Raw genomic sequence first — 27,091 nt, 5'->3', positions numbered from 1 at the left:
GGAAATGTGCTCGTATTTACGTGTTCCAGTTAAAAGACGTGCAGCAGCGTTTTGCACCAACTGGAGATGAGCAATAGAGGACCCAGTGACCCCCACGTACAGCGCATTGCAGTAATCCAGCCGAGTGGTGACAAAGGCATGGATTACTGTCTCAAAGTACTACCTAGAAAGGAATGGCTTTATTTTGGCCAATTGCCTCAAATGAAACTTCTTTTAACCACTGACCTAATCTGTCTGTCCAGTTTAAGGTCAGGGTCAATTTTAACCCCTAGATTAGTGACTGTTGGCTTAATATATTGACTCAAGGAACCCAGATCAGCACAAGGGGTCCCAGCGGTGCCACCAAAAAACATCACTTCTGTCTTACTTTCATTAAAACTTAAAAAGTTAAGAGCCATCCAGGCCTTTATGTCATCAAGACACTTAAGTAATGGACCGTTTCATTCTTTTTAAGAGGAACATAGATCTGACTATCATCTGCATAACAGTGAAAAGACATACCATGCTTCCTAAATATGGAACCAAGCAGAAGTAGATAAAGAGAGAACAGAAGAGGGCCTAAAATTGAGCCCTGTGGGACCCCACAAGACAGAGGAGCAGAGGAGGACACAAAATCTCCACAGCTGACACAGAAAGTTCTACCTTCCAAATAGGACCTGAACCATTTCAGTGCAATGCCCCTGATGCCCACCCACCGCTCCAAACGAGAAATCAAGATTTCATGGTCCACTGTGTCAAAAGCAGCAGTCATGTTTGCTAATTGTGCATGTTAAGTTTTACATTTTTGCAGAAGGAATCTTCAAAAATCTAAAAATCACTCCTTTGATTTGAGGCAGACCCAGACCATAAACTAGAGGGTTATTAATGGGGGGGATCATCAAATACTTTAAAGATAAAACAACTGTGATGATCGGATTCATTTTATCAGCCTAAAATCGAGTCAATGACAGCTCACAGAAGACGAAGAAAGAATAGGTCATGAATGTCACGATGTGAGGCAGGCAGGTCTGTAATGCCTTTCGCTTATAGTTAGGGAGTGAGGAGTTGCAGTGAACGCCTAGACCGGCGGGGCAGGGTGTATAGCTGCAGACACAGCACCCCTGCTTTTCTCTGCTTCTCTTTACAGTCATCAGATTTACCTATCGTATAATCAATAATATAGTGCCTCTCCTAGTTATGCTATTATAATTCTAGACTGCCGAGGAAGTTCCTTCCTTCTTATGACACGCTCTTTTCTTTTGTTTCCTTTTATGCACATCCTGTCCCAGAAGTGCTTGTTACTAACCTAGCTCTGGGGAGTTTACTGCTGTGCCACGCTACATCCCGTACCGTCATAACCCCAACCGTCAGACACCGCCCACCAAGAGTCTGGGTCTGCCGAGGTTTCTTCCTAAAAGGGAGTTTTTCCTCGCCACTGTCGCAATAGCCACTGCTAATGCTTGCTCTTGGGGGAACTATTGGAATTGTTGGGGCTTTGTAAATTATAGAGTGTGGTCTAGACCTACTCTATCTGTAAAGTGTCTCGAGATAACTCTTGTTATGATTTGATACTATAAATAAAACTGAATTGAATTGAATTTCCTCTGAATTCAGACGAGCTTCTCCTGCAAACAAGCAGAATACGTAGATAGGTGTACAGGACAAAGAACAGGGGGATGGAGATGGTTGTTATCGTGAGAAACTGAGCTACTATGTGGTTCACAGTTATGTCCACACAAGAGAGTTGAACCACAGGCCAGTTGGAACTGAAAAGCCTATTCAGTTTATTGCCACAAAATGGCAATTGAACAGCAAGGAAGAGACTGAAGCCAATAGCAAATGCAGGGTAGAGCACAGCAAAAATTACAAGATATCTGAATGAAACATAATGGACGTGAGATCAAATGAGTGTCAGACAGAATGTCCGTCAGAAACCTGGGGAAGAAGCCGGCTGAGCCGTACAGAGAGTTAAAAGTCAGACAGCAGATAAAAATATACATGGGCTGATGCAGAGACTTCTCCAGACAGAGTTAGCAGAGACAACAGTCATGTAGAACAACAGACACAGACTGAAGAACAGATATCTGAGGGGCCCAAAGTCTGCAAACAGAGTGAACTGAAAATACAAAGGATTCAGGCTGTTGTTGCTCTTCATGTCTGACCAACAGCAGAGCTGGAAGAAGAGAAGTGAATGATTAAGGGAAAGGAGGGTTAAACAGATCAATTTACAGTAAATTAGATTAAAATGTTCACAGCAAAATGTCCTATTTTAACACTAAACAGAAAACATACAATAAGCCTGCATTCATGTAAGTTGCATAAACTGCACATTTCTAACAATTTTGCCTGATAATATTCTGCATAAGTAACACATTTCAGAGAGTTCAGAAAGACATGGTCAAAAAATAGATATGGAAGGAAAAAGGTCAGTGTCACATGAACTAAATGAACAAGAAACCTCACATTTCTCATTGAACAATATTACAGTTGAATGAATGAAAAAGAGATTATCCAGATTAACAAGGGTCATACATGACAGACATTCAAAAGGTTCTTTTCCACAAGTGAAATGTTTGCAATTACATTCAACCTTTCTGAAAAGCTTTTAGAGTAGTGAAGTTGTCCACTTTGTGTCTAACAGCTGACATAATCAGCTGAAACAATATACTGTATATAGTGTTCATGTGTCCTGTGGTCTGTCCAGCAGTCAAAAAGATATTCAGAAAACAGTCTTTGCATCAGTGTATGTAAACATAGGTTTTAGAATAATACACAGCACCCCCCCCTGACCTACAGCAGACTGAGGCAGCAGCTGAACTCTTATCCTGTTTTTCTGTCACACTGAGAGTAGCAACCTGTACACATAGGGTCCAAAGGGAGCTACGCTGTGTCACACACTGACTACGCTTGTTACTGGAAGATTCCACTAGAGGGCTCACCAGAGAACTCAGACCAGATTTGGGAACCACTTTTCTAGGTTATGATATAAAAGGCACAATATTTATTGACCTTCAATCTGTGTAAAAAAAAAAACAGCTCATAATATATTTTCTAACATGTGCTTAAACATTTATTTTTGAGAAATAGACAAAAGAATATTCTATTAACATTGTAGAAACCCATAATGTGATTTTTAAACATATATTTTAACCTGTTATTGAACCATGTACTGTATATGCAATGTTAACCGTCTGCGCCAGAGTTGTCGTATACGACAAAAAAACGGCATCTTATTGATCATATTGTATCCAGCATGGAAGTTCAGAGTTTTTCAGGGTCTTTGAACAATAAATCCAAACTGCTACATCCAAGATTGATAGACTTTATGTCCATAATTTATGATTTTTTGCTTGTTTATCACCGCCGATTGCCGCTATCTCTGATGCTAACCTTCCATTTTGTTTCCCATGATGCTCTGGGAGACGCTTGTTGATGTCTTGTCAACCAATGGAAGGCTAGTCCGTCAACACATTAGGCCGATATAAGGCCGGCAATATGTCATCCGAGAGACCAAGCAAAGATTGTTTTTTGTGAAGAGAGATCACCTGAGGATATAGAACAGAATAGTTAGATGTGACCAAAGATCGTCTATAACCGTTCTAAACCGTTCTACAGAGAAGAAAATCATCACTGTTTGGAGTTTTGGGAAAAGTTTGGGCCTTATTTGAAGAAATGTAAATTGTTTGTCCTTTATATGAGTTATAATGCTCATTATGTTTATTTGTGTCTCCAAATACATAAAAGATTGTTTTTTAGTCAACACATATGCTTGTGTAGAGTTGCACTGTGTGTGATATCAATAAATATGACATTATTATTTTGAGTATTGGCATAAGTGAATGTCATGAGGGCAAAAGAGTCTGGACTTTTTTTTGAAGAAATGTAGATATTTGGTCAACTGTATAAGTTATGTTTATTTCTTCACTGTTTGACTCCTAATACTACGGTGGCCCTGAAGTGCAAATCACCACAGCAATTAGAAAAACGCAACAAGAAATCATAAAACATGACAGCAAATAGGAAAACACGATGGCAAATAGGAAAACAAAACGGCAAATAGGAAAACACGACGGCAAATATGAAAACATGACAGCAAATATGAAAACACGACAGCAAATATGATGTGCGATGTTTAAGAATTTTAAGCACAACAGTGAGGTTCTACTCTTTGGAGATTTTAATATAAATTGGTTAAACAAACACTGCAGAAAAAAACTGAAAAATCTCACATCCAAACATGACTTCAGTCAAATGACTGAAGCCCCTACACGTATCACCAAGAATACCGTAATTCCTCAAATAAAAGCCGGGGCCTTTATTTACCTGTACTGCAGACGGTACCAGGCTTGTATTTGAAGCAGGCTTTTATTAGAGGCAGGCTTTTATTTCTAATTCCATGTTCTAATTCCATGTTGTAAATGAAAAGCCATCGCGTTCCAGTGGACAGAGATCATTCATTTTTTAAGAAACATTTGCAAAAAGAAAGCAAAGATTGTCTCAGAACAACTGATGCACTACCTTGAGATAAACCATTATCTGAGTCCTCTGCAATTTGGATTTAGGCACAATCATTCAACAGAATCCGCTACTTGTTTATTAATCAAAAATATTAAACAATCACTTGATAAGGGAAATGTAGTTGGTGCAATATTTTTAGATCTAAAAAAGGCATTTGATACAGTAAATCACAACACCTTAATTTCAAAATTAGCCAAGTTCAATTTTTCCAAACAGTCATTGTCCTGGTTTGAATCATATTTAAAAGGCCATGAACAGTGTGTTATAATTAATAATGTGAGATCCACCTTTCTACAAATTGAAACAGGGATCCCTCAGGGCACTGTTTTGGGACCCATACTCTTCAGCCTTTACACTAATGATTTGCCAGATGTATGTCCAGATATAGGCCTACAGATGTATGCAGATGACACAGTGGTGTATGCATCTGGTAATACCTGTACTTCTGTGGCTGACAAACTAAATGTCAACTTAGATAAAATATCATCTTGGCTGGCTTCATCTTGTTTAACTTTAAATGCAAAAAAACATACTCTGTCTGCTTTTCCATCAAAAAACTACCTCTAACACAACACTTGAATGTACAAATTAATGGGGAGCTTATTGAACAAGTACCTGAAGTGAAGTATCTGGGAATAATTATAGACTCAGATCAGTTGAACTTTAAAAGTCATATTAAGAAAATCTATAAAACCGTTAAGGCCAACTTGGGCTGCTTTAGGATGATAAGAAACTGCCTGACTCTTGACTGTGCTTTTATTTATTTTTTTAAATTCTATGATTCTCTCACACATATCCTATGGCTTGACCACTTGGTCCCAAGCGCACCAGACATCAGTTAAGACCATATAGAGTGTCTATATAACCGAGCTTTAAAATATCTAGACAAGAAGAGAATAAGGTATCATCACTGCCAAATTTTAAGTAAACATAACAACTGCATTTTCAGTAAAAGGGGCAAAATTATGGAACTCTCTGCCAGATAACTTGAAATGTATCCCAACATTAGCCACTTTTAAAAAAAATACCAAATTGTGGCTAATTCGGGAACAATCTTGTTCTCATATTTAGTTTTTACACTGTGCTCTCATTGTATACCTTCCATTTTCATTTCATTTCTTTTTATTGTATTTTTTATTATAATGTAAATCTGTATTTTTATTTGTAACCAAAAGCTAGTGTCGAGAATTAGCTTTGGCTAAAAACACTATGATACATACATCAGATGACTGTTGAAGTTTATCTATGTTTTTTTTGTATCTGTCCCTGTCCCTATTATTTATATATATATATATATATATATATTTTTTTTTTTATATTTTATATTTATATTTATTATCTCCTCGACCTTGGCAGTCTGGGCTCGGTTATTGCAACACACACACACACACACACACACACACACACACACACACACACACACACACACACAGTAGTCAGTGTGTGACACACCCAGTGTTGGGGAAGTTACTTTTAAAAAGTAGTGTTTGATCGTTACTCGTTACTTCTTAAAAAAGTAATCCGTTACTTTACTTAGTTACCCCCTATGGAAAGTAACTTTTTACTTGTTACTTTTACATTACTTTTAAAAGCAGGCGTCTCTGGCAGAGACTGAAGTTAATTATACAAAAACTATCTTTGACCATAAAGCCAATCTCTGGTGTATCAGTGAAGTGTCTGAACTACACTGCAGACTGGATTCTCTCCTCACAGAGTGACGGTTGATTCATTATGAACGAGTCCAGCGTCGGTTGAATGCACATCAGCAGGTCATCGGCGTTACACGGTGTTAGTGTATACTATGTAATGTCTGTATCGACTTGTACCGGTCGTGCAGCCACGATGGTCCATGCATTGTCGTAGACACATGGAGCCTCTTTTCTGGAAATCCTTGCGTGTCCATGCAACCGACACAAGTCCACAGCGGTCTGCTGCGTGTATGTATGAGACCATCTCCACTGCATCCATCTGTGAGGTTGTCAGCTTTGTGTCTGCCTGGCTCAGAACGCCGTCCAGCAAAAAGCCACGAAGCTTAAAACACTCTCAAAAGTTAGCTTTGGCTGCTTCTTGCTTGCCATGAATGCTCTGCTACCAGCCTCTGTCACGTACCATGTGGAGCTTGTGAGCGCGCAGCTGAGAAGGCAGTGTCGCTGTCAAATCTGTAATCAAAAAGTAACGTTGCACCAAATTGAAAAAGGAACTATGTTTTGTAACCACATTTACAGTAGTAGCGCCTTACAATAGTTTTTACCGTAGTTATGTTACCACTTTCAATTCGGTGCAACGTTACTTTGTAACGCATTAGTAACGCATTACATGAAACACTGGACACACCGTAGCTCCCTTTGGACCATGTGTGTACAGATTGCTAATCTCAGTGAGACAGCAAAACAGGATAAAAGTTCAGCTGCTGCCTCAGTCTGCTGTAGGTCAGGGGAGGGTGCTGTGTATTATTCTAAAATACATTTTGTGTTTACATACACTGATGCATAGACTGTTTTCTGAATATCTTCATGAATGTATTAACTGAAAAGACCACATGAATAACATAAACACTATATACAGTATATTGTATTGGCTGATAACTTCTTATTTCTCAGCTATTAGAGAACACAAAACTTCCATTAACTGTGAACGTTTTTTAGATTGCAATTCACTTGTGGAAAAGGACTTTTTTGTTAAGTTGTTTGTGCATTTAGTTAATGTAGTACTGACCTTTTTTCACCCATGTGTACTTTTGAACATCTTTTTGAACTATTTGAAATGGGTTAATTATGCTGAAAATTATCAGGCCCAATTGTTAGAGAAGTGCAGTTTATGTAACTTACATGAAGGCAGGCTTATAGCATGTTTTGTGTCAAGTGTTAAAATAGAACATTTTGATGCACACATTTTAATCTCATTTACTGTATCTCAATCTGTTTTCACTTCTCTTCTTCCAGCTCTGCTGTTGTGCAGACATGAAGAGCAACAACAGCCTGAATCCTTTGTATTTTCAGTTCACTCTGTTTGCAGACTTTGGGCCCCTCAGATATCTGTTCTTCAGTCTTTGTCTGTTGCTCTACATGACTGCTGTCTGTGCTAATGTTGTCATTATTCTGACAGTCTGTCTGGAGAAGTCTCTGCATCAGCCCATGTATATTTTTATCTGCTGTCTGTCTTTTAACTCTCTGTACGGCTCAGCCGGCTTCTTCCCCAGGTTTCTGATGGACATTCTGTCTGACACTCATTTAATCTCACGTCCATTATGTTTCATTCAGATGTATGTTATTTACACCTATGCATCATGTGAGGTGACTATTCTGAGCATCATGGCCTACGATAGATTTGTTGCTATTTGCCAGCCTTTACACTATCACAGTAAAATGACATTTAAGATGGTAACACATCTTGTGATTTTTGCCGTGCTCTACCCTGCATTTGCTGTGGGTTTCTGTCTCTTCCTTACTGTTCGATTACCGTTGTGTGGCAACAAACTGAACAGGCTTTTCTGTTCCAACTGGCCTGTGGTTCAGCTCTCCTGTGTGGACACAACTCTGAACAACATAGCAGGTCAGTTTGTCACGATAACAACCGTCTTCATCCCCCTGTTCTTTGTCCTGTACACCTATCTACGTATTCTGATTGTTTGCAGGAGAAGCTCGTCTGAATTCAGAGGAAAGGCGTTACAGACCTGCCTGCCTCACATCGTGACATTTATGACCTATTCTTTCTCTCTCTTCTGTGAGCTGTCATTGACTCGATTTGAGGCTGATAAAATTAATCCTATCATCACAGTTGTTTTATCTTTAGAGTATTTGATGATCCCCCCCATTAATAACCCTCTAGTTTATGGTCTGAGTCTGCCTCAAATCAAAGGAGTGATTTTTAGATTTTTTGATAAGATTCCTGCTGCAAAAATGTAAAACTTAAAATGCACATTTAGCAAACCATATATTGCTAAGCTACAAAATGTGCTTCTACAATAAGTAAAATGTATATGTACATAGATCTTGTTTGCTATGACATACATTTAAGGGGGGCTTTGAAACTCACATTGAGAGTTTGAATTAGTCTCAACTGTTAAAAAAAAAAATTCTCACACATTAAATGTTAAAGCACATGTTAGAAAGAATATTATACGTTGCTTTTTTTAGGCCAATTGAAGGCCAATAAAACTTGAGCCATTGATATCATAACCTAGAACAGTTGTTTCCAAACTTTTTCACATACAGTAAAGGAAACTTAAACTGACACAAATTAGGCCAGGGGACCCCATTTGACAAGATTTTTCCTTTTAGGATATTTTATTAAAATAAGTGTATTAAATCCATGATTAATTAAATTAAATAGTCATACATTCTTTCATGGTGTAACTAATGGATAGAATTATAGTGAAAATAATCATTCTCCCTTTTGCTGGGGACCCCATGGAACCCCCTCAGGGACCCATTCAGATCCCCAGACCCCACTTTGGGAACCACTGACCTAGATTAAAATAGAAGTGATAGGATTTTAGGTGTGTTTGATGGGAATTTGGTCTCACAATATTTTACCTTGTCTGTTACACTGTTTATTCCATTTTAATATTATTTTGTGGTTTGCTGTGAATGAGTTGTCCTTTTTTAATCATGATTATAATGATGTAGGATATTGAATAAACAAGACGGCCTATGAGTATGGAATCAGATTTGTGTCAATAAAATCAAACAAAAGTTAGTAAATATCAAACAAAAATAAGAATTTTAGAAAGAGTAAAACAAACTCAAGCATAAAATGTCATCTGAAAATAAAGTGAAAATTCAGTACTGGGGTTTGTCCTGGCATAAATAAATTTGCATCAGCTGCTAACTGAAGGTCCGTCTACCCACAACCACAATCTTTCCCTATTACATATTATATGCTTTGTCATTCCTGGCATTCCTGCCTATTTTTCTCTTTTTAGAGGCACTAGACAGGGGTGCCCACTGTCCCCGCTACTCTTCAACATTGTTATTGAGGTCCTGGTTGTCTCTCTTCGTCAGTGCTCAGCTTTTGAAGGAATACGTAGAGAGGGTATCACCCACAAAGTATCGCTTTACGCTCTACTTACAATCTAATCCCAATATCTCTATACACCCCATTCTAGCTATCCTGGGAAAATTTGGAAAACTGTCGGGCTACAAACTCAACCTGGAAAAAAGTGAACTTTTCCCAATCAATTCCCCAGCTCTTATCATTCCATCTACCGTATTCCCTTACAGGACGGTTGGTTTGCATTCCAAATATTTAGGCATTACCATCTCACGCTCTATCCAACAATTATTTAAGCTCAATTTTGCCCCCATAATTGAGAAATGTAGATCACATCTTGAACGTTGGCGCCGCCTGCCTCTGTCTGTGGTCAGCCGTATTAACCTGATAAAAATGAATATTGTGCCTCGATTCTTGTACTATTTTCAAAACATCCCCATTTTTATCACCCTGGGGAGAGTGTTCTCTCAACTTAATTAGTGTCTTTCTAACTTAATTTGGGGTGGTAAGCCACCGCGCAATCGTAGAACAGTTATACAAAGGCCCAAACGTTGCAGGGGTTTGGCTCTACCCAACCTACTCCATTACTACTGGGCCAGTAACATTCAGAGGGTTATTGAGTGGGTTCACCTCTTCACTCCAGCTAAACTTGATCTGGCTTTCCGAGCTTTTTTTCCGGACTTATATATTGATGGAGCGTTTGCCTCAGTTATCAGAAAAATTTGCTCTGACCTCCGCCAACTTTTTTCGCTATCTACAGATCAGGGACTTTGTGAGGAAGGGCTATGCTCCCTTTCCCAACAAACCACCCTCCACTATCTATCTCCACTATCAAATTTCTTGAATCCATCTAGGCCCTATTTCTCAGATATACTCTTTAATTAATCATCTGGACATGCAACCTTTGGATAATTTGAGAACCCTTTGAGAACAAAACTTTGACAGCCCTCTTTCTGAAGAAATGTGGGAGGCTCCCACCTTTGTAAAATTAAAGTGGCAAGAATATATCCTAACATCGACCCCACTTGTGAGAGGTGCAGGACTGCTCCAGTGACGCTGTTTCATATGTTTTGGGCCTGCCCCACACTTATTATATAATATATAATATTTGGATCCCTGAGTGAAGCTTATGGTATCACTATTGATGTGCATCCCATGGTTGCCTTGTGTGGTTACTTTCACAACACTTCTGGTGCGGCGCCTCATTCTATTACTGGAAGGGGTCTAGACCTCCTTGTCACGCTAGATGGCTGAGAGATGTATTGTCTCACTTACAATTGGTCAAAATTGTGGGGTTGGGTGGAGATCTGTTTTTGTTGTAACTTCTGTTAAATACCAATACACAGAACTTAAAAAAAAACGCTCTGGTTATTTGCATTTCTTTAAACCAATGACAATTGTTGTTGGAGGGGCTAATTTTCATACGCAGCAACGCTGGCTCTGCAAAATAGTTTGCGGAAGGAAGTTGTTTTGGTGGAGCATTTGGACCCCTCAAAAAATAAAGGCCACATTAATTATTAAATGAAGTTAAGTGTTCTCAAAATACAGAAATGTGAGCTATTTAAATTAGCTGGATACATGGTTAAACGTTATTTGCTCTTGCCAGTGTATCGCTGTGTGTCCTTTGTCCATAGAAATCGCTGCTAATCGGTCTAAAATGTAAATGCCGTTTACATATTTTTGTAAATCTTGGCAATCATTCTGCGAAATAGCCGGGCAGGCCTGCCTTATTGCACCATCGAAATTTTCTTCAAAACTTGCCACTATCAGCGTGTAGCTTGCTAACTCAAAGGTTGTCGTTCCTTTCCCTTGGTGGTTGGATTTTGAGAACAGCAAATGTACAAAACCTTCCCTTTCTACCTGCTGTGGCTTCATTGGCCTCCTCCTACAAGAGCTGGCAGTCTGGGAGGGTCAATCAGGTAATTGGCTGGCACCTGTGTATGAATATCTAGGCCTTAAAGTGGCTATATGTAACTTTCAGTTGGTGTTGATTGAACGGCTGCTTTGGACAAAAGTGGTAGTGTTTTTATCACACCTGCTGTCGTAAATTCAAAAGCCAAATATTAAATCCAAATGGAAAAGCCAAATGGAAAATTTAAAAAAAATACTAATGCTTTTAATTTGATCAATGGAAAATTAAAAAAAACAATATTTTTAATTTGATCTCACTTCGTTTTCTCTTTGGACTTTCAATTTCTCTTTGGACTTTCAATTTGAATTATGAATAAATATTTCCTCCATAGTGCAGTGATTCAAAGTAAAGTAAACCCTTGAGACATTTTTCAGTTCATACAGTAAATGTTTGAGTTTGTAAAGAAAAATGCAAATACTGCTATTTTTTTGAACAGCCTAATATTCCTTTTTCTTCACTTTCTGTAAAGGTATAACATACACTTGATCAATTTTGGTCATGTTTTGATTTGGAATTGAATGTGCAGTGTTTCCAATGCATTGCTATTATGGAATTAAAAGCTATTCTAAGGATTTTGAGCATTATTCACTTTTTTTAAACACACTGCTATTATTCTGAACACAACTGTAGGTCTGGTATATCAAAGCTGTCCCCGAGTGCTGTAATGCCTGCCGTTTTGGATGTATTAGTAATATAGGTAGTCAATAGATCAGGTTTCCCTACATTGTGCGAGAACAGGCCGAAACTATAATTCAATTTCCAGCAATTTCCGAGCGACTGAGAAGTTTTTGCTTTTTCCCAGCCTGTCGTCACGTAACGAAAGAACAACTGCCAGGGTCATTAACATACTGAGCAGCATTCATGAGGTGTTTTGCGTTGACTATTTATGGTTAAAAATGAGAGTGTACACGGCGGGATAAGAGACTGATTCACGTACGCACACTGGTGGGTAATCTGTGATTTATAAAGGGAACATTGCTTACAGATGTGCGTACACATGGTTTTATAAATCTGAATTGTTTTTTGGGCGTACGTACACTTTTAGTAATCTTATGCACAGTTTTATAAATGAGACCCCTGTTATTTATGTTGTTCAGAGTTGTGTCCACACAGGAGAGCTGAACCACAGGCCAGCTGGAACAGAAAAGCCTTTGCAGTTTATTGCCACACAGCGTTAAAACTAGCAGGTTCTCTGATTTCAGACCTGACAACATTTAACAGGGAAGGTTCTGCCAATGCGTTGCCCACAGCTCCAACCACACTAGGCCCCACCCCTAAGCAAGACTCAATGCAAGATGCTATTGTGGTGGAAGTTTCTTATTGCAGCCAGAGTGTTTTGCAAAAAGTATAAGATGAAACAAATAGAGACTATCTGAGAATGTAAACCAAAGTTTGGTCTTTGAGTATTTATTTATATTTGCAAATATAGAAAACACAGTTCGCCAGTACAATCAGCACAGAGGAAAATGTCTTCTGGTGAGCTAAAATTCAGTACACAATATATAAGACAAGCAGTCAAACACACCCCTCCTCCTAATATTTTTAGCAGGAGCAAATAGTTAAACAAAACCATAAACAGTTTGAAATCTCTTTACAACCTTGTCATTTGGAAGAATGTGTCTAAGAGACCTAGTTTACTTTGTTTACGGTTATACTCCAACCCTTATCTGCTAACACTAAAACAGAAGGCTAAAAGAAGCCCCAAAAGAAAATAGCTTCAAGTGTCTCCAAGGTTTCAGCTGTTCCACATGGAGAATCTTCTAAGTTAAACACAAAATGTAGAATATAATTCAGATCATGTTTAAAGGTAATTTTTGCCATTACACTATGCCTTCACCTATGGAGAGCCCAATATGCGACGCTATACCTGTCAAAAAAACCTCGAGGGTGTCCATTAGTGGTGTCATCGTCAGGCACAAACTCCTCAAAGCTACAGTTGGTTTAGGAGTAGATCAATCTGGGGCTAACAGAAATCCAGGCCTATCTCTGTCAAATTTGGGTACTGGAGTTAATGTCAGCGATCCCTTTGCCCTCCCAAAAGCCAGTACCACTCGCCATGGCTCAATCACCAAATGAATACTGAGGCCCAGTTATCACAATAGAAGTACTTAGACTAAGACTTAGACTTCTCTTTATTGATCCTTTTGGGATGACTCCCGCAAGGAAATTAGATTTCCAGCAGCAGATTTCAGCAGCTTACAAAACACTCTTTAAATAAAGAGGTATACAAAATACAGTATTGAAAAAATACAGTATAAGAATAACAATAAACTTTTAGCTAAATATTTTTAACAAAAAAGTAAACAAACAGTAAAAAACAAACTATAGATAAATAAAGATAAATATATAGGACTGTGTGTCGTACTGTGTTATTATACAGTTAATAAATAAATGACATTTAGCATAAATTAGCAGTTAAGAGCAGTTAGAGTGTCCAGGTATGTATGTGAGTAGATTATTAATTTATTGCACAGTGAATGAGTGAGTGAGTGGCTACCACTCCTTCCCTTCCTTCCTGTTCTGTCCTCTTTACCCTATTTCCTCCTCCCCTCGAGTGAGGAGTTGTAGCGTATGATGGCATGAGGGACAATGTTGTTCTTGAGTCTGTTGGTCCTACACTGAACAGGCCGCTCTGGTTGCTGATGACAGTGTGCAGGGGGTGGCTGGCATTGTTAGTAATGTCCAGCAGTTTGTCCAGTGTCCTCCTCTCTGCCACCGTCACCAGTGAGTCCAGCTTCATGCCGACCACTAAACAGGAAAAAAACTTAAACCCAATGCTTCATCAACCAGACTGGAGGAAAAATAACAGTATCTAACTTTAAACTCCATAGATATTAACCCAACCAAAATAAATAAAAGAAAAACAATTAGCTACTCTCTTGACATCAGCCCCACACAGAGATTAAACCAAATTCACACCCCAGTTTAATCACTGCTTCATATAAAAACACTGCCACCTAGTGGCTAAATGTCTGTGTTCTTTGTAGCAGAAGATGATCCACTGAACCATGGAATGACTCAGACTTCATAGACTGGCTGGTTTGAGCAACCCCTCGACTCGATGAGAATGATGAATGATGAGCGGGAGAGTCGTTGATCTTTACGCCGAGATGGGCTTGTTTATTATCTGAATAGGAACAGACACTGCATGAAAAGTGGGATTTTCGTCCCTGTAAACACCCGTAAACGCCCGCAAATCTCCGTAACTTTCGGGGCAGTTAACGACAATTTACAGGCTGTGAACGTCGCGTTCGTCCGTGCCACAAAATGTCGGAAACGAACCATGACGTATGTGGAGAGCTCCTGGGGAGGTGCTGATGGCTCTAATAAGCATATGAATACCAGGGAAACCTCTCCTGGCCAGAGAGTGTCTGGCCTAATAAGCATATGAATAGCAGCAACACCGTGTTGCTTGTCGAGAGAATGTCTGGCCTGGGTTGAATTTCCTCACTCAGCATTGGCTGAAGCCACTACTTTTAAAATTGAGCCGGGCCGGGCCCACGTCAATTTCTGACAATTAATGGCAGTTTTCGGTGTTGCCTGTAAATTGCCGTTTATATTCCAAAACCTGAACTTCCACGACAATCTACAGTGCCGCTTACTGACGAAAATCCCACTTTTCATGCAGTGAGAGTATGTACTGCTCAGTCATACAGTTGGCTTACAGTAGCTTAGGCACACTTGGGCACGTCTCTCATAACTGGCAATGAATACACAACAGCCATACAAAAGTAACATCAAATACAATAATATGAAAATATGTACCTGAATAGGAACAGAGTATGTACTGGTCAGTCATACAGTTGGCTCACAGTAGCTTACATGCAGCACACTAAAAAAAGAATAGCATTTTATTTTAGCACAGAGGCTAGCTAGAAAGTGCATTATGCTGCTATTTTAACATTTTAGCACTTGAAAAGGTACAACAATCCACTTGTAACTCTTATTATTAATATGTTCATAAATCACAGTGCACAAATGTTCATACAATGAATATACGGACATAAATACACAATATTTGTACTCTGTGCTGCACTCTGCAACTCACCTTGGGTGCGTCTTTCATAACTGGCAATGAATACACAACAGCCAGTGGCATTTAACTAGTGCAGAGAGAAGGCACCCTTGAGCCAGTAAAGCTACATTGGTATTAAATAACAATAATGGCAAGTGGAATGGCATAATATAAATCCTGGGATACCCCAGTTACTGAAGGGGTTCTCTAGGTCTGTTACCCGGCTTATGAGAACTCCAATTTTAACTGCCTAAGGTTATGACAGGACGTTGGAGAAATCAGGGTATTGACCCTGCCAGACTACCAGCTCCTGCAGAAGCAGGCAAATAACACCACAGCAGGCAGAAAGGGAGGGGTCATAACAGGTGCGGTTTCAAAATTGGTATTGGGAAACAACACACCTTCAAGCTAGCAAGCTACATGCTGAAAATGGCAAGTTTTGAAGAACATTTGAACGATGAAATAAGCAGGCCTACTTGGCTGTTTCAGTGAATGATTCTAAACATTTTTAAAGAGTATGTTCCCAGTATTAACTCTCTGGAAACTGGGATAATTTGGGACCGATTGGTGGGATTGAAGTGGACGAAGTACACATGTAGATACACTTGTAAGAGCAAATTAAGTTCACCCATGTATGGAGTCAATTTATACAGCTCCCGTTACTGTATTGTGTGAAAACTAACTTCATATTCAATTTGATGTGGCATTTTCTTTTTTTGGGCTCCATTTTTTTTTTACAAATACAAGTTTCTTCCCGGGACTATTTAAGAGAGCCACCATCACTGCGTCAAAATCTTAGAGCCACCCATGACAATAGTGATTGGTTTAAAAAATTACAAGCAACCTACAGTGTGTTTTTATCTCCAATCCTAGAATGTATCTGTGGTGTAACCAGACCTTACTAAACAGGGCTGTGGAGATACATCTGACAATGTCAGACTAGGCTTATGCAACAAAAGCATGTTGGTTAATATTAGGGAAAGATTGTGGTTGTGGATTGGCAAACAGACCTTCAGTTAGCAGCTGTAGCAAATTAAAAATTCAGCCAGAGCAAACCCCAGCAGTGTATTTTTACTTTACTTTCGAGGTGGCATATTTTTGCTAGTTTGTTTTTATTCTTTCTCAAATTGTTATTTTTATGATGTTCAAGACGTTTGGTTTGATTATATTGACACAAATGTGATTCCATACTTATAGCTGAAGACTCGTGTTTATCCCATATCCTACGTCATTATAATCGTGTGTTATTAAAATTACAGAGGAAATCTGGTTCACGACATAAAAACAAATAATCAAACAGAATAAACACAGTGTAACATACAAAATTAAAATTATTGTGAGACCAACTTCCCTCCAAACACACCAGACATCCTATCAATTTCAATTTGTTCGAGGTTATGATATCAAAGGCCCAGTGTTAATTGACCTTCATTCTGCGCAGAAAAAGCAGCACATATCTTTTCTGACATGTTCTGTAACATTTGTGTGAGAAATAGACGAAAGACAAATGTATGAACAATTGAGACTCATTCAAACTCACAATATGACTTTTAAAGATTTATTTTAGTAATAACAAACAAGATATATAGGCAAATACATTTAAAATATTCCAGAAGCATATTTTGTGGCAAAAAACTTAATTGTTTACTAAACCTGTTGAGTTTTAAATTTTCACAGCTCTTCGTCACTCCTTTGATTTGAGGCAGACTCAGGCCGTAAACTAGAGGGTTATTAATGGGGGGAATGATCATAAACTCCAGTGATAAAACAACAATAACAAATGGATTAATTTCATCAATGCTATATCGACTTAGTAAAAGATCACAGAACACTGAGATGCAATAGTAGATACAAATGTCACGATGTGAGGCAGGCAGGTCTGTAACGCCTTTCCTCTGAATTCAGACGAGCTTCTCCTGCAAACAAGCAGAATACGTAGATAGGTGTACAGGACAAAGAACAGGGGGATGATCATGGTTGTTATCACAAGAGAATGACCTACTATGTTGTTCAGAGTTGTGTCCACACAGGAGAGTAGAACCACAGGCCAGTTGGAACAGAAAAGCCATACAACAGTAATCTAACAGTAAGATACAGCATGAAACCCACAGCAAATGCAGGGTAGAGCACGGCAAAAATCACAAGATGTGTTACCATCTTAAATGTCATTTTACTGTGATAGTGTAAAGGCTGGCAAATAGCAACAAATATATCGTAGGCCATTGTAGTGGAAGTTGTTCTTGTTAGCAGCAGGAGTGCGTATCAACAACACCAGATGAAACAAATAAGGACGATTTGAGAATTAAACCAAAGTTTGGTCTTTGAGTATTTATTTACATTTGCAAATGCATGATGCTCAGAATAGTCAGCTCACATGAGGCGTAGGTGTTAATAACATATATCTGATGAAACATAATTGACGTGAGATTAAATGAGTGTCAGACAGAATGTCCATCAGAAACCTGGGGAAGAAGCCGGCTGAGCCGTACAGAGAGTTAAAAGACAGACAGCAGATAAAAATATACATGGGCTGATGCAGAGACTTCTCCAGACAGACTGTCAGAATAATGACAATGTTAGCAGAGACAACAGTCATGTAGAGCAACAGACACAGACTGAAGAACAGATATCTGAGGGGCCCAAAGTCTGCAAACAGAGTGAACTGAAAATACAAAGGATTCAGGCTGTTGTTGCTCTTCATGTCTGACCAACAGCAGAGCAGAGGCCTGTACTACGAAGCAAGATTTGGTGTTAACGAGGTAACTTGAGGTTCAACCCAGGGTTTTCTGTACCACGACGTTAGATCACTTCTTACCGGGTTCAATCAACGTGGTATCTTATGCTGAACATCTAACCTGGTTGGGAGCAGGTTAAGTTGGAGATTAGAGATCAACCGGTGGAAAAGCACCGCCTACTGACCAATCAATACTCGATTGATAACAGCCTCACCGTTCTTAGAAGATCAGGCGGAGCCCTGTGCGCTGACAGAGAGAGAGAGAGAGAGAGAGAGAGAGAGAGAGAGAGAGAGAGAGAGAGACAGAGAGACAGAGAGAGAGAGAGAGAGAGAGAGAGAGAGAGAGAGAGACAGAGACAGAGAGAGAGGGAGAGAGAGAGAGAGAGAGAGAGAGAGAGAGAGAGAGACAGAGACAGAGACAGAGACAGAGAGAGAGAGAGAGAGAGAGAGAGACAGAGACAGAGACAGAGAGAGAGAGAGAGAGAGACAGAGACAGAGAGAGAGGGAGAGAGAGAGAGAGAGAGAGAGAGAGAGAGAGAGAGAGAGAGAGAGAGAGAGAGAGAGGTGCTCATAAAAGTTCAAACATTTAGAGTCCGACAACCCCATTAACATTCCCTGATGGGTATTTTTATGAAATATATAGATTTTAATGGGAGGGAATTACATATCAGCTATTTGTCGGCTTCTTGAGCCGTGTGTTGCTAATGCGCACAGCGGTTTGAATTATGTTTTTATATATTTTATTTGCTCTCACGATTGCTTCCACTGCCAGGGTTACAACTGAAATAATAGGCTAAAGCAACGGCCGTTTATGGAAAGAACAAGTGTAATTATGGTCAGATCTTGTGCCTGACTGATGGAGAAATGATATTGATAAGCGTTGTGATTTATGCATTTCCAGCGTCGGCTATTTTTTTTCCAGCTTTCCTTCCTGTTTTAGGAAGCAGCGACTGTATTACGTTTTGCCTGCAAAACTTTGTCTGTGTTGTTGGGTATCGGTAGGCGTACAGATTCAATTATTGGCAAATTATCAAAGATGGTTTATCAATATAAATAAAGTTATGAATATGGGTATTAATAACTTTACCAAATTGACAATCAAAACGGGGCACCACCCTGGCAACCAGTGACCAATATTGAACTGTGAAATATTCTCATTAGGTGGTGTTTCCTTTAAAATACAGATCTTAATTAATTTGATTAATCTATCTGGTCTTTTCTAAAGGAACAAAGGGAAGGGTGAAATTCAAGCACTGACCTGTGTTCAACCAGCAATTATTACACAAATAAGTACACAAATAATCACAGACAACTGCTAATTAAAGTATAGTAGAATATATTAACTTCAAAATCATCAATGGCCGATCAATAATTCTTTGATCAATTAAAACCAATATACCTTTTTTAATCTACAACAAAAACACAGCAAAAGCAAACCAGCATGTGATGAGACACTCTGTGTCTGGGTGTGTGTGTGTGTGTGTGTGTGTGTGTGTGTGTGTGTGTGTGTGTGTGTGTGCGCGCGAGAGAGAGAGAGAGAGAGAGAGTGCGAGGAGGAGGGGGGTGACGAAACCCGGGGGTTGCTTGGTCACGCCCAGATTAGCCGTTAGCTCTTTGAAGCTAGGCTATGTGTTAGCTGCACAAAAGCTATTTAACCTCAAGAGGGCGGTAGTGGGCTGCATTGCAAGGCAACGTGACTAAGCTGGCCCGTTAGCTCTCCACCTAACGGGTTGCTTACAAAAAAAGACGCTCCAAGAAGCGCAGTTGCGGACCCACACACTAAACTACTGACTCGCTGTTGGCCAGCTGTTCACTTGGGCGAGTGTATGTCCGTACATGTATGTATGTGAGCAGTTAGTGAAAGAGGAAAGAAAACATACTTGAAAGAAAGAAAACACTTGATCTCTGTGGGTTGGAAATAATCGCTCTCTCCGTTTACTCGAGATTCTAACTTAACTCGACGTTACAGCAGAATCTGAGGTTTTGTTTAACGAGAGAGAGGGTTATTTTCCCCGCTCTTTTCTGCGAGCGCACAGCTGACTCCGTGGTAACGATAATCACACCCTCATCTGTTCCACGGGGATGATATGCAGTGTTTTGGCTATATCACCGCCGTAGTTGACTGACGGAGGGCAGGATTATGGCTCCACTTGTCCAGTAGTTAAACTTCCCACAGCGGGGAGTAAAAGCTACAGTTCACACAGTTTCAACACAACTTCAACAATATCTGGATCAGAGATACACTCACAGCCAAACAGATTAATAAAAACAAAAACAACAAAACGTGCAGCAATGGCACTGTATTAATCAGATCACATTAATGGTAACACAAATAGCAACAACAGCAAATTCCTCATTAATAAAACACACCCTCTTCTAATCTGCCCAGAACACTATGATCCCTATTACTTTTGAATGTGTAGTTCGCTTAGTTTGTTCGGCGAATCCTCCGCGATGAACAGAAAGCGAGTTAAAACACGCGCCCGTGTTTTAACGAACCAGAAAAACTCCCTCCGGCAGTTGGATTCAGAGCTCTGTCAGAGTCAACTTGGAGAAACAGGGTCATTTTACCCTCTGCAGATTTGGTGAAAGAAACGATCTTCTTCACCGGGACCCCCTTTTGTAGTATCACCCAGATACTACGCAGCTCACGAATCCGATGCTTGTGGCTACCTGTACGAGCTGCAATGGGGAAAGCCTATCGTCTTGTTTTGCCTGCCTGTGTTGTTCAGGACATCAGACAGAGATATCCAGCTCCTGACAGGCAATACTGCGGCTATAAAGAAATTGCTGAAGGTCTGGATGAGCTATGAGTGTAAAATTGTTCATTTTATGTTTTCTAATTAAAAGTTCAAACTCATATTGGTTGTGGTTAATGTTATAGTCCTTACTGTTGCTCCATTAGAGTATGTATTAGTATTAGTATGTATTATCTATTTCCCTCTGATACCTCTGTAACCGGTAGGTGTGGCTTGGGAGTGGCCTCGTAGCGAAGCAAGTGCATTCTGGGAGTTGTTGTCTTTCATCCACATGAGCCAAAAATACATTTTCTGGCTCTTCTCAGTCTAGAAGGCACCAAATTCTAAAATTATTTCACAATTCTACTATATAAATGACACAATTTAAAAACATATTCATCTTTCCAGCGGTGAAATATCCCTTTAAGGTTAGGAAAATGTTGTGGTTGTGGGTTGGCAGACACAACCTTCAGTTAGTGGCTGTAGCAACTTGATTTAAGCCAGAGCAATCCCCAACTCTGTTCTTTCCATTGACTTTTGAGATGAATTTACATATAGCCACTTTAAGGCCTAGATAGTCTTAATTGTGTTGTCCTCCGGGTCACCGGGATCCGTCCAGTTTATTTTACGTTTTGTATTGGCCTGGCGTTGAGCTTCTTTGAGAAATGCAAATAACCCAGAGCGTTTGTCGTAGAATTCATCCGTGGTGTAGCCAGACCTTACTCCACAGCGCTGTGGAAATGGGTCTAGCAATGTCTGACTAGGCTAATGCAACAAAAGCATGTTGGCTAATGTTAGGGAAAGATTGTGGTTGTGGGTAGACGGACCTTCAGTTAGCAGCTGATGCTAATTGATTTCAGCCAGGACAAACACCAGAATTGTATTTCTACTTTATTTTCAGATGATATTTTATGCTTGAGTTTGTTTTACTCTTTCTAAAATTCTTATTTTTGTTTGATATTTACTAACTTTTGTTTGATTTTATTGACACAAATCTGATTCCATACTCATAGGCCATCTTGTTTATTCAATATCCTACATCTACAATACATCTAGGAAAAAAAAAAGAACAGGAAGAAGAAATATCTTATAGTACCTGTCACTTAAAAAACACAACAGGAAAAAAAAAAAAAAATCATTATAATCATGACTAAAAAAGGACAACTCATTCACAACAAACCACAGAATAATAGTAAAACGGAATGAACAGTGTAACATACAATGTAAAATATTGTGAGACCAAATTCCCATCAAACACACCTAAAATCCTATCACTTCTAGTTTGATCTAGGTCAGTGGTTCCCAAAGTGGGGTCTGGGGATCTGAAGGGGTCCCTGAGGGGGTTCCATGGGGTCCCCAGCAAAAGGGAAAATTATTATTTTCACTATAATTCTATCCATTAGTTACACCATGACATAATTTATTGTGACTATTTTAATCATGGATTTAATACACTTATTCTAATAAAATATCCTAAAGGAAAAATCTTGTCAAATGGGGTCCCCTGGCCTAATTTGTGCCAGTTTAGGTTTCCTTTACTGTATGTGAAAAAGTTTGGAAACAACTGTTCTAGGTTATGATATCAATTGCCCAAGTTTTATTGGCCTTTAATCGGCTTAAAGAAAGCAACGTATAATATTCTTTCTAACATGTGCTTTAACATTTAATGTGTGAGAAATAGATTTTTTTTATGAACAGGAGACTAATTTAAACCCACAATATGAGTTTCAAAGTCCCCCTTAAAAGTTATGTCATAGCAAACAAGATATATGGACAAATACATTTAACGTATTCTAGAATCTTATTTTAGACATTTTAGCTTAGCAACATATGGTTTGCTAAATGTACATTTTAAGTTTTACATTCTTGCAGCAGGAATCTTAAAAAATCTAAAAATCACTCCTTTGATTTGAGGCAGACTCAGGCCATAAACTAGAGGGTTATTAATGGGGGGGATCATCAAATACTCTAAAGATAAAACAACTGTGATGATCGGATTCATTTTATCAGCCTCAAATCGAGTCAATGACAGCTCACAGAAGATGGATAAAGAATAGGTCATAAATGTTATGATGTGAGGCAGGCAGGTCTGTAACGCCTTTCCTCTGAATTCAGACGAGCTTCTCCTGCAAACAAGCAGAATACGTAGATAGGTGTACAGGACAAAGAACAGGGGGATGAAGATGATTGTAATCACAAGAGACTGACCTACTATGTTGTTCAGAGTTGTGTCCACACAGGAGAGCAGAACCAAAGGCCAGTTGGAACAGAAAATTCTGTTCAGTTTGTTGCCACACAACGGTAATCTAACAGTAAGATACAGCATGAAACCCACAGCAAATGCAGGGTAGAGCACGGCAAAAATCACAAGATGTGTTACCATCTTAAATGTCATTTTACTGTGATAGTGTAAAGGCTGGCAAATAGCAACAAATCTATCGTAGGCCATGATGCCGAGGATAGTCAGCTCACATGATGCATAGGTGTAAATAACATATATCTGAATGAAACATAATGGACGTGAGATCAAATGAGTGTCAGACAGAATGTCCATCAGAAACCTGGGGAAGAAGCCGGCTGAGCCGTACAGAGAGTTAAAAGACAGACAGCAGATAAAAATATACATGGGCTGATGCAGAGACTTCTCCAGACAGACTGTCAGAATAATGACAATGTTAGCAGAGACAATAGTCATGTAGAGCAACAGACACAGACTGAAGAACAGATATCTGAGGGGCCCAAAGTCTGCAAACAGAGTGAACTGAAAATACAAAGGATTCAGGCTGTTGTTGCTCTTCATGTCTGACCAACAGCAGAGCTGGAAGAAGAGAAGTGAAAACAGATTGAGATACAGTAAATTATAATAAAATATGTTCATCAAAATGTCCTATTTTAACAGTAGACAACACTTACAATAAACCTGCATTCATGTAAGTTGCATAAACTGCACATTTCTAACAATTGTGCCTGATAATATTCTGCATAAATAACACATTTCAGATAGTTCAGAAAGACATGTTCAAAAAATAGACATGGAAGGAAAAAGGTCAGTGTCACATGAACTAAATGAACAAGCAACCTCACATTTTTCATTGAACAATATTACAGTTGAATGAATGAAAAAGAGATGTATCCAGGTTAACAAGGCTCATACATGACAGACATTCAAAAGGTTCTTTTCCACAAGTGAAATATTTGCAATTACATTCAACCTTTCTGAAAAGCTTTTAGCGTAGTGAAGTTGTCCACTTTTGTGTCTTATAACAGCTGATATAATCAGCTGAAACAATATACTGTATATAGTGTTCATATGTGTCCTGTGGTCTGTCCAGCAGTCAAAAAGATATTCAGAAAACAGTCTTTGCATCAGTATATGTAAACATAGGTTTTAAAACAATACACAGCACCCCCCCCTGACCTACAGCTGACTGAGGCAGCAGCTGAACTTTATCCTGTTTTTCTGTCACACTGAGAGCAGCAACCTGTACACACAGGGTCCAAAGGGAGCTACGCTGTGTCACACACTGACTACTCCTGTGTGTGTGTGTGTGTGTGTGTGTGTGTGTGTGTGTGTGTGTGTGTGTGTGTGTGTGTGTGTGTGTGTGTGTGTGTGTGTGTATGTGTGTGTGTATGTGTGTGTGTGTGTGTGTGTGAGTGTGTGAGAGAGAGTGTGTGTCGCTATAACCGAGCCCAGACTGCTAAGGCCGAGGAGATATCCTTTTTTTTAAGATAATTTTTTCGATATATTTTTCTTTAATCACCAGGACAGCATGAAAGGGGAGAGAGAGGGAAGACATGCAAGAAACCAGATCTGAACCCCGAGCCTCTATACAAAACAACCCAAATCAGGAGGGACAGACAATGAGACAGGCAGATATACACTTGGTTAAAGTGACTATATGTAACCTTTTAATGTTCCTGATGCTGTCATTTTTCATGCAATGGTCTTCAATGACCTGTAACAGCAAACTACACTAACAGTGAAAAGAACACCACTTTTATATAGTTTTAGTAAGGCATCTACCCAGGTTAGATTTTTCCTGTGAAGTGACAGAATGATTTGCGGCAGGTAGACGGCGCTACATTAACACATTCTGACGGGTCACAGATTTCATCATAACATCTGAAAAGCCTGTGTTAGTGTATAGAAACCACATCGCTGGTCGTCTGTGTGACATCATCATCTCTCTTTCCTACTCTCACTGTCTGTCAGCTGCTCATTGTTCACCTTCTTCTAAAATATTAAAAACAATAAATCAGAACCAGAAAACCCAAGACGTTATAAATGTGGTGTTCCATTATTTTCGGAGACCAGAAGTGTCGCTGTGTTTCAGATATTCTGTCCAATAAACAAGAGACCGTTACGACTGCGTGACGTGTGTTTACAGTGTTTGGTGAGTTTGACAAACTTCAGTGTGAACGCAAACCGAACCAAATGAAAAATGCAACCGAAATGCACCGAATCCACCGAACTATAGGTGTGAAAGCACCCTTAGACAAATATCCTGTGATATAACACCAAACAGAGCAGTGAGAGGGGATGGATCAATTGGCTCCTTTAGTATTTCAGAAAGAGTAATGAAAACTGACTGCCGGGGGGGCGACCTGTAGCTCACCCAGTAGGAGCGTGCTCACCATGTAGGCTGAGTCCTTGGTTTGAGTTTGACCTGTGGCCCTCTGCTGCATCCTCAGTCTCTCTCCCACCTTTCCTGTCTATCCACTGTCACTACAAATAAAGGGAAAAAGCCCCAAAAATAATCTTAAAAAAAGAAGAAAAAAACTGAATGAAGTATTCTTGGACATGTTCAAAACATGTGTAATAGGTTTGCAGGGCTTTGTTTACATCTGTCACATGTGGGGTCTAAGCCGAACTCTACAAAGCCTTTGCATTTAGGTTTTTAATCTTGGAAATTCTGGGGGTGTTCTCCAAATTTTACCCCCTTCCACCTTTTTTGTAATTTCTTTTTAATTTAAAATGATCTTAATAAACCTTCGTAATGTTATAGGAGGTCAAAGAGGATAAAGTATGGTAACAAAGTCCTCAGAAAGTGAATCTTCAAAGAAAAGTTGGGATTGTTTTTTAGTGTGTGTGTGTGTGTGTGTGTGTGTGTGTGTGTGTGTGTGTGTGTGTGTGTGTGTGTAGTATGATGCAATCTATTTTGATAACACCAATATGGCGTCCACAGAAGCCTGCTGCTGATGTAAGGAGACTGTAATGAGTGTCATTAGCGCGGATGAACAACATGCCAGGCCTCGGGGGGGCGGCCTGACTTCAGCCAGATAATTATCACCCAGTGGTCACAGTGTGACGGCCTCAGGGGACAACTGAGAAACAAGTTATCACAAACACACATACTTTTTCTCCTATGAATGAAAAGTTTGATTTATGAGTTATTAAAGTGACATCACTGAGTCATTTTGCTGACTTTAATAATAAACTGTTAAACTACACCACACAAAAGTAGAGGTGGAAGAAGTACTCAGAACTTTTACTTTAATAAAAGTACCACAGTGTAGAAATACTCTGTTACAAGGAAAAGTCCTGCATTCAAAATAGGGCTGCTCGATTATGGAAAGAATTATTTTGGTCAATATTGAAATCATTATTATAACCACGGTTACTCGTTGACTTTTGGAAAAGATGTTACATTCATTGAAACAGTGAAACAAATCAACAGTGAAAACACCTTGAACTGTGAAATATCCCTTCATACTTTTCCTGTTTGAACCTTTTAATATAATAAAGTCTAGGGGTGTCACAATAAAGACCTAAATGACAAAAAAAAGAAGTGATTTAACCTTCTGGAGGTCATTCAGACAAAATAAGAGTTTAGTGCAAAACATAATGTGCAAAATAATAGTTTTTCTAGATAACATTGTTTTTGTGATCGTTAGTAGCCGGAATCAAAATTTGATTCATTGCACAGCCCTAATTTAAGTACTCATTCTGCAGAATAATATATATTATATTTTAGTATTCTAATTATTGCTGCATTAGTGTGTTGATGACTTTAATGTTGCAGCTGGTAAAGGTAGTGCTCATTTTAATGACTATATACTGCTCTATATATTATCTATCATATTTCTGTCTTTAATCCCCAGGACAGCTTAGACATGAAAGGGGAGAGAGAGAGGAAAGACGTGCAGGAAACCTGCCGCAGGTCGGATTTGAACCCTGGGCCTCTGCGTCGAGGAATTAACCT

General features: G+C 39.2%; 2 protein-coding genes and 1 pseudogene across 2 annotated transcripts; 1 reads left to right on the top strand and 2 right to left on the bottom strand.

Moving 5' to 3' along the window:
- The first annotated feature begins 7,393 nt into the window (after window positions 1-7,393).
- On the top strand, window positions 7,394-8,473 carry LOC116046688 (olfactory receptor 51I2-like). Its single transcript, XM_031295086.2, has one exon. The coding sequence runs from the start codon at window positions 7,458-7,460 to the stop codon at window positions 8,400-8,402; it is 945 nt and encodes a 314-aa protein (XP_031150946.1). The 5' UTR covers window positions 7,394-7,457; the 3' UTR covers window positions 8,403-8,473.
- Window positions 8,474-12,481: 4,008 nt separating this feature from the next.
- LOC116046687 lies at window positions 12,482-18,117 on the bottom strand (annotated as a pseudogene).
- Window positions 18,118-22,746: 4,629 nt separating this feature from the next.
- LOC116046686 (olfactory receptor 1509-like) lies at window positions 22,747-23,688 on the bottom strand. Its single transcript, XM_031295085.1, has one exon. It carries the CDS (start codon window positions 23,686-23,688, stop codon window positions 22,747-22,749), a length of 942 nt encoding a protein of 313 aa, XP_031150945.1.
- Between the last annotated feature and the right edge of the window lie 3,403 nt (window positions 23,689-27,091).

This window comes from Sander lucioperca, chromosome 8, assembly GCF_008315115.2.
Source record: "Sander lucioperca isolate FBNREF2018 chromosome 8, SLUC_FBN_1.2, whole genome shotgun sequence".
Taxonomy (NCBI): domain Eukaryota; kingdom Metazoa; phylum Chordata; class Actinopteri; order Perciformes; family Percidae; genus Sander; species Sander lucioperca.
Note: the sequence above shows the minus strand (reverse complement) of the source record. Positions and strands in the feature narration are given on the sequence as shown.

What these genes read in the sequence shown, in the direction of transcription:
- LOC116046688 (XM_031295086.2), top strand. Translation starts at nt 7,458, where the DNA reads ATGAAGAGCAACAACAGCCTGAATCCTTTGTATTTTCAGTTCACTCTG.
- LOC116046686 (XM_031295085.1), bottom strand. Translation starts at nt 23,688, where the DNA reads ATGAAGAGCAACAACAGCCTGAATCCTTTGTATTTTCAGTTCACTCTG.